General features: G+C 34.4%; 1 protein-coding gene across 1 annotated transcript in view; it reads left to right on the top strand.

Moving 5' to 3' along the window:
• Nucleotides 1-451: 451 nt before the first annotated feature.
• The window catches only part of CCDC18 (coiled-coil domain containing 18), a 162,639-nt gene continuing 154,180 nt past the window's right edge, over nt 452-8,910 (top strand). The window contains exons 1-4 of the mRNA XM_007936123.1: nt 452-585; nt 1,089-1,263; nt 4,218-4,379; nt 8,782-8,888. Of these exons, the coding sequence (XP_007934314.1) occupies nt 452-585; nt 1,089-1,263; nt 4,218-4,379; nt 8,782-8,888 (578 nt within the window). The remainder of the gene's footprint in view (nt 586-1,088; nt 1,264-4,217; nt 4,380-8,781; nt 8,889-8,910) is intronic.

An 8,910-nucleotide genomic window follows, 5' to 3' on the forward strand; every position in this document is an offset into this window, starting at 1 on the left:
CAAAAGGTTGGTGGTTTGAACACGTCCAGCAGCTTCTCTGAGAAAGACCTGGCAATCTGCTCCTGTAAAGATTACAGTTTAGAAAACCTTGTAGGACAGTCCTACTTTGTCACATGGAATTGTTATGAGTTAAAAATTGACTCAATGGCATCTAACAACAACAGTAGGAAATGAGTAAAACTATGCTTAATAAGGGGGAACAATAATGATTAGAGCTTGGCTAAAATAATAACTTGATCCATTCAGTTTGCATTTAGAACTTTTTGTTTGGCTTTGTGCTTCAGAGAAACTTATTGTTACTGGTTTTTTGTTTGTTTAAGCCACCTTGAAGATTTCACAGCACTTGAAATAGAAAAATAATGAAGTGAATTATATTAGCTTGAGAGTATTTTGAATGATACCACAGAATCTTTCAGGCAAGGTACAAGAAATTAATTTCTTTTTTTAAGAAATGGAATCTAATTCATCAGACTACTATAATAAAGACAATGAAGAAGAAAGTTTGCTTGAAAATGTTGCTTCCTTAAGACATGAACTGAAGATAACAGAATGGAGTTTGCAGAATTTAGGAGAAGAGTTATCCAGGTAAGTAAGTAAAATCACACATAGGATTCAAAGACTTTAAAATTTTCCCTTATTATATCTTGTGTTTCTAATATGCCTCTAAAATAAGAATAATTTTTCAATAACATTAAATATAACTGAGTTTAGGAAAAATTTAGGAATATTAGAGAAGCACCTTTACTGTATATTAGAATATGTTAGAAACAACTTTAACATTACATCTCAGGGTATAAAATAAATGTTTTGAGCATAGTTAATCGTATATTATTATGACTTTTTTTATTCATAAGTAATTCTAGTATAGAAGTGCTAGAAATACATAGATTGTTAGTTTAAAACTAATTTTGGTTTATTTAAAAATTTAATGGAAACATTAAGTTCATAACTATGAATCTCATTGGTTCCAGCATTTCAGGTGCTTTTCATTTCAGATGTTTTTCTTTTTATTTTTTTATTATATAGAGATTTGTAGTGAATAGTTAGACTAAGAACTAAAATACATTTTTTTCCTTTTTTTCCTCTAGTGTTAGTACAAGTGAAAATTCCGATTACACTTCTAATCCCTCAAGGTTTCAAAGGCTCATTTTGGAAGATCTTGCTCAGCCTAGCCACCCTGGACATTTGAATTACTCACCTTATAAAAAAGTTTGTAAACTATCCAGTGGCAATACCGATTTTCGTAAAAAGCCAAAAGATAAGGTTATTGTTTTTAGACCTGTCTACTTAAAATGTTTTGTCTTAGAGTGTTTTTTGCTAATTACCTTACTCATTTTCTAAATAGTCTTTTTCTATGATGCTAAAGTTTTGTTGAATTTAAATATCGTAAGTCCTGGGTTATTGACATCCAACTAAAGGACAGCTCCTACTTGCCCTTTAATGTTTTGTAAGTTTGCCTTCACTTTGAAAGGACTGAATCAACCCCTATTTGCAACAAATTCTTCATCACAATCGCCTTCAGCTGCATGTGCAGCTTTTAAACCTATGAAAAAGCTTTGAGCCTTTTCTTGCACTAAAAACCCGCTGTAGTTGAATGGATTCTGACTCATAGTGACACTATAGGACAGGGTAGAACCGCCCCAGTCACTTTCCAAGGCTATAAATCTTTAGGGAAACAGACTTCTTTATCTTTTTCCTGCTGAGCAGCTGGTGGGTTTGAACTGCTGACCTTTTGGTTAGCAGCTGAATGCTTTAACCACTGTGCGACCAGAGATCCTTGCACTAAAGTCAGGAACCTGTCCTGACTTCCCTACAAATTTGACTTAAAGTTACATTTAGGATTGGATCCCGTTTGTAAGCTGAGGACCGCCTGTATGATTGTCCTTGTTGCTTCCTAACAAGAATGTAGTGATCCTGATCTATCACTATGTTTTCAGACTTCTGTATTTGTCACTTTTTTGCAATGGATGTCTTGTTTTCTCCAGCAAATTATAATCCCTTGATTTTAGCACTATATTCCATACATGATAGGTAATCAGTTATTTATTGAATAGTTAAAATATAGCCATTCTTAAGGCTGGATCAGGTGCTGTGTGATAGCCCAGTCATCTTCTTTAATTCTCTCTAAGTTTTGTAGATGATGTTAGACATCTTTTCCTGGTCTGGAACTCTCTCCTTATGTCTCTCTTTCTCTCTTATTCAGTTCTGTTATCTATCTCCTCATATTTAATCCCTCTTCCTTACTCAACTGTTTTATCTCCTCCATTCTCTTCTTTCTGTTCTTTATCACTATGTCCCCAGTACACACAGGTATGGTTTAATATAGAAATATAGAAATACAGATTTATTCTTCTCACTGTAGACAGCTTGCTATTGGGAGATTTTCTTTTAGTAAGGAACTTGCTTAATGAGCCTGCTTCAGACTGCACTTAAAAAATGAATTTAAATTCCAGGTGTACAAAGAATATGGAATTCTGGGAAATTTGATTTCATTCTTATTCAAATTGCTGATCATTGTTTTTTGTATGCCTTAGTTAAAATCATTGCATTTTACTATAAGCAAAATCAAATCAGAAAGGGCAAATTGTGGAATAAAAAATATTGGTAATGCCTATCAAGGAAAGAGCCAGTCTCCCTGGTCAATAGAAGAGCTTCTAAAAGTGAGAAGGAAAAGATTAACAACCCAGTAGAAAAATAGGCAAAACACATGAATGGAAAAAGAAATAGTGATCTTCAAACAAATGAAAAATAGTCAGTCTCATTCATAAGAGAAACTCAGAATTAAATGGTACTTAGACACCGGTATCTTATACATCAGATTGTGAAATGTGGAAGTTTGATACTGTATTTTGTTGGTGATGTTGTGTGGAACTACATTGCTGATAGGAATGCAAAATGATACAACCTTTAGGGAGAGGCATTCAGCAATATTTGCCATAATTATAAATATACTGTTTCCTTTACTTGGAAATCCCACTTCTGGAAGACTATCCTACAGGTACACCTATACAAGTACAAAATGAGACAGCATTGTCTATCATAATGAAAGATTAGAAATAGCTAAAATGTCCAGTAACAAGATTGGTTGAATAAATTGTGATTCATCCATACAGTGGAAACTGTTCAGCTAAGGGAGAGGAGATAGGAGATTTTAATTGTATTGATTTTGGAGAGATTGCCAGAATATGCTGTTTAAATAAAACAAGTTGGTACAGAATGGTATTTATTATGGTAATTTTTGTGTAAGGAGATATGAGGAATTATTTTGTATTGCTTATGTATAAATGTGCAAACTCTGGAAAACTAATGAAGAGAATAAAAAAAAAGGCTACTTACCTAGTAAGAACAGGACATGAGACTTATGTGCATACTTTTTCTTTTAATTGTGTTTTGACTTTTTAATTGTGTAAATATATTATTAACCCAAAATAATAAAATCAGTGTAAGGAAATAATGTCTTAAACAACTCTCATTAAAATTAAAATAGCATAAAATTTATATAGTGAAATAAATAGTTTTAAGTATAATTTACCATGTGTTTTATTGTTGGTGAACATTTGGGTTATTTTCATTTACTGTCTCATGTCAGTAAGAAATGGCAAATGGAAATAAATGCCTGGCAAAGTGCTTTCTTAAAGATTGCAGCCAAGAAAACTCTATAGTTCTGCTCTGTAACACATGAGGTCGCCATGTGTTGGGGACCAATTTGACGGCAGCTAAAACCTAAGGTATTTGACTGCTAACCAGAAGGCTGGTGGTTCAACCCCACCAGCCACTCCTTGGAAGGAAGCTTTGGGCAATCTCTTCTATAGTGATAACCGCCTTGGAAACCCAAGGAGGGGTCACTATGAGTCGGATCTGATTTGACGGCAGTGAGTTTTTTTTTAATGACAGTAATGGACAGTGAGTATATCTTTCAGTACAAAAGTACAAAAGTTTCCAGCAGATTTATACCCAGGAGTGATATTGTTGAATCTTAGCATGTTTGAGTTTATGGGGTAATACCAAGTAGTTTTTCAAAGTGTGACACTGTTTTCCATGTTGTACTTAAATACACTTTCAACATCAGTGAAAAAGAGAGTACTTACTGCCTCACATCCTTGCCAACCCTCATTAAATATTTTAACTGTTCATTTTCTGAGCTGCTTAGTCATTTTTCATTAATTATATGCAATGCTTAAATAATCCAAAATAGATTGTTCTTTTTCACTTTTTAGGTGTCTTTTGAGTCTTCTACCCCAATGGATCAGGAAATCAGAAGCCTTCGAGAGAAGCTTAATAAACTCAGGCAACAGAATGCTTGTTTGGTCTCACAGAATCATTCTTTAATGACTAAAATAGAGTCTATCCATTTTGAATTAACACAGTCCAAAGCAAAAGTATGTATCTTGAAGTGATGATTATGTCAACAAAATAATTGTAATCATTTTAAGATTTATAGATAGAAAAATATTCCTTGAATTGCCTTAATGTATTATATATGGTATTTTTATTATGATAATACAGTATCATATGCATGGAATGAGAATTTTATGTGAATTTTATATCTGAAAGTGATTTAGGATAACTTATATAGTCTTGAGGGACCCTGGTGATATAGTGGTTAAGTGCTCAGCTGCTAACTGAAAGGTTGGTGGTTCGAACCATCAACTGGGAGAAAGATGTGGTAATCTGCTTCCATAAAGATTTGCAGTCTCTGAAACCCTATGAGACAGTTCTACACTGTCCTGTTTTACCACTGTGAGTCAGAGTCAACTTGATGACAGTGGGTTTGTAGATAAATGGATGAATCAGAGCTTTTGAAAGTCTTAAGATTACCTATTTGTGCAGTTTTAGTTCTTATACAGAGGAAGTAAAACTTATCTTCCTTTTTTAAATAATACATTTTTATTGTTGAATCTGTAAAAAATTTTTAAACTTTCAAAAATCAGAAAAAGGAGGAAGAAAATCACTCAGTTTCCACCATCCAGAAATCATCATTGTTGGTTTGTTATATAGTTAAATTCAAACTGTTTGAATAATTTTGGGTTTTCCTATGTTTTTTACTTTATATTTTCTGGTGTAGTTACATAGCTTTTTCCAATTTTTTTTTAATGATAGTATAACATTTCTTATCTAGGAGCTCTGGTAGCATAGTATCTAAGGCACTTGACTGCTTACCAGAAGGCTGGCAGTTCAAACCCACCAGCCACTCCTTGGAAGGAAGGTTGGACAATCTACTTCCATAGTGATACTGCCTCGGAAACCCAGGGAGGGGTCGTTATGAGTCACATCTGACTCAACGGCACATAACAACAACAACAATAACATAACATTTCTTTATGTGGTTATAGAATAATTTAGTTAATAATCCTTCCATTTTAGTGTTTTTTCTATTTTTTGCTGAATAATTAGTATTATATAAAAACTATTTGAAAAAAAACAAAATATCCAGTAATAGTGGGGTTACACGAGGTAAATGCAAAGTTGACCTTTATGCAACTGTTCTGAGTTTAAATGATGTAATAATATATGTCAAGGCACTGAGAACAGTTTCTGCACATAACACTCAAAAACTGTTATTTCATATTTCATATGGTTAGTGGTAGAAAAATGTTTGTTGTTGCTGTTATGTGCCATCGAGTCATACCCGACTCATAGGAGCCCCTCCTTGGGTTGCTGAGGTAGTATCACTATGGAAGTAGATTGCCCCATCTTCCTTCTGAGGTGGCTGGTGGGTTTGAACCGCCAGCCTTCTGGTTAGCAGTCAGGTGCCTTAGGCACTATGCTACCAGAGCTCCTAGAAAAATGTTACAGAATTATATGTATGTATGTATATACACATGCATATATATATATAATAATCAGGAGCTCTGTACTTCGGTATATATATTATGTTTTAACTGGAATTATGAGAGACCTTCATCATCTTTTTCTATTTTTCATACAAAACAAAGTTCTATTGGAGATAATTCCAAATCAAGGAGAAAAAAATACTTTAATGAACGTAAAACTTAAGTGTTTCATTTTTTTTTCTTCCTGTAAGATAGATTTCCAGAGGCAGAATGACCAGATCACAGGGAAAGAATGTTTTTCAGGCATTTATTGCATTCTTTGTACTCAGTATTGTCTTTTTCTTTCTTCTTTTTTTTTTTTTTTTACTATTTTGAGGGGAAAGTGTTTTGTTTCTCTTATAACGTTTAACTTTTCAGTTTACTTGTGTACTTTTTTTTATATTTGTTTGTGATTGGTCTGTATACCTTTTCTAGTATTAGTTTTTCATATCTTTAATTGGTTCTCTACTACAGGGACACTATCTTTTTAAAATCATAGAAAAACAAAAACAAACAAACAAACAAAAAACAACTCACTGCCATTGAGTCGATTTTGACTCATAGCGACCCGCTTTGGGTTTCTGAGGCCGTAGATCTTTACGGAAGTAGATTGCCCAGTCTTCTGTGGAGTGGCTGGTAGGTTTGAACTGCCAAACTTCTGGGTAGCAGTCAAATGCCTTGGACACTATGCCTCCAGATGCTTAATTGTTTCAAATCAAAAGAGATAAAGAGAGAGTTTAATAATGAATAACGTTTTGGTCACTTTAAACCCAGATATTTATTTCCTATCTGAGCTATTGGTGTTGCTCGTGTGCCACTGCTGGAAGTCTTTTGCTGAGATTCCTTATTGTATTAATCAGTATATTCAGAATTTACCTTTTGGTAGTGTTTGTAGTTGTATCTCTGGAGCCTGGCCTTCTGTTCTTTCCGAGCTTATTGCCTATAGGCTTGCTGTTCAGCTGCCATCTTGGGATTTCTTTTCTTTATCTTTCCTACTAGTACAGGTCAAACCACTTTGGTTTTTCCTCTAAATCTTTATGTGCTCTGGTATTTCCCATCTTCTTGTGTTTTAGTTACATTTTTTAGATTTCCTCAACATTATATTCAACATATGTATCGAATCTTTATTTTGGCTCTCTTTTGTTTCTTTGTTTTACAAAGCTTTTCTTGTTTGCTGATTGTTCTTTGCTTTGTATTTAATGACATCCAGATACAGTATCCTTTCTTATCTCTGAAGATTTAATGATTTTTTTGAGTGTGCATGTTTGCCTTGTTTGCTCCTAGTTAATTTTTTCTTTACGATCTCTGATGACAGTGCTTAAGGCATTTGACTGCTAACCAGAAGGCTGGCGGTTCAAACCCACCAGCTGCTCCTCAGAAGGAAGGTTGGGGAATCTACTTCTGTAGTGATATTGCCTCAGAAACCCAAGGAGGGGTTGCTATGAGTTGAGTTGAGTTGACTTTTTTCTTTATTTTGGTCTCTGACTTTCATGTTATGAACTTTCTTCAGGTGTTAGTCTTTTGGTTATTCCCAAACACTATTTGGAAATTCTGTGTGCAGTGGTGAAATTTGTTGTCAAATGTGCTTCATTTTGGATTACAGCTGGGGAGGTGGTTCTTCTGCAGGGAGACACCACTCCATACCCAACCAGTAGCATCATGTGAGACATTTTTCTTAGCACCTGTTGAATTTCTGCAGCAAAGAATTATTTGTTTCCCACCTTTCAGATAGCCCTGAATGAGATGGAGTAGGAAGCTGGGCACTGACTATTTTCTATTAATCCTTCTGTTTATAGCTCCACTTCATCTTGCCTATCATTGTACCTAGTGTCCCAGAATCTCAAGCCTCTCATGTCTAATTTCTCCAGATTTTAAACCTTCTGTCTTTTCCCTGGTAGGAAGGCACCTTGCTCCTGGTGTTTTAGGAGTAGAAGAAAGAGGGCTGGCTGTATCTAGAGGTTTTGAACTATATACCTGGTTTATTCATCCTGGACCTTACCCCTGCCCTGTATTGCATCTTATGCCTCCAAGGTCTAAGCTTTGTCAGCTTAATTCTCTTGTTAATGTCTTCCACACCATTTAGGTCATGGACTGCTGAAGTAGTTGTACTCTCATCATCTTCCAGGTTGTTGGATTACTATGCTTTTCTGTATTTTTTAGCATATATCCAAGTTTTTAAATCATAAAAAAAGGTCAAAAAGTATTTTCTTACGTTTTTTAGTAGTTTGATATTTTACATTTGATTCTTTATTTCACAGGAAATTTATCTTCCTAGGTTGTATTAGAAATTTAATTTTTTCCTAAATACCTAACGAATTATCACAGATAATAAGTTATGGATAATGGCAGGAGCTTAGATGCTAAGAGGTATCTTGTAGTGATAATGTGCCCATGTAAGTGTTTGTTGAAAGACTAGCTAGGATGAGCTTTATTTACATTGACCAATGTTTGAGCATTGTCCTATTTAACCTTGTCATCTGACAGTAAAAAACTAAAGACCAAGTAGGTTAATTAATTTTCTGGAAGTGTTTTATTTTTAATTAACATTTTATTGTGATTTGGGTAGAAATTTACAGAATAAATTGGTTTTCCATTTAATAGTTCAAACATACTTTGTTTCATGACACTGTTTATAATCCCCATAATGTAACAGCACTCTTCCCACTTCTTCCTAGTGGCTACTATTTCCCTTTATCTTTCTTTGCTATCCATTCCTGCCTTCTGAGCAAATGCTGACGTTTTAATCTCTTACATTTGGTTGTTTGAAGAAGTGCACACCTTCCTGGTGTTATTGGTCACCTCATACGTCTTTATATTGTTTGGCTGAAAAGTGAGCACCTTGGGAGTGAGTTCAGTTCTGGGCCTGAAGGGTGACTAAGGTCTGTAGTCTCTGGGTTCCAGCAGTCTCTATCAGACCAGCAAGCCTGGTCTTGAAAGTAAATGTTTTAAAATTATTTTTATGTTTTAGGTTTCTATACTTGAGTCTGCTCAACAACAGGCAGCCAATGTCCCAATCTTAGAAGAACAGATTATAAATTTGGAAGCAGAAGTTTCAGCCCAAGATAAAGTTTTGAGGTAAAGATACTTTTTTTTTTTA

This window comes from Orycteropus afer, unplaced genomic scaffold (assembly GCF_000298275.1).
Source record: "Orycteropus afer afer isolate SDZICR_OR568_19922 unplaced genomic scaffold, OryAfe1.0 scaffold00033, whole genome shotgun sequence".
Taxonomy (NCBI): domain Eukaryota; kingdom Metazoa; phylum Chordata; class Mammalia; order Tubulidentata; family Orycteropodidae; genus Orycteropus; species Orycteropus afer.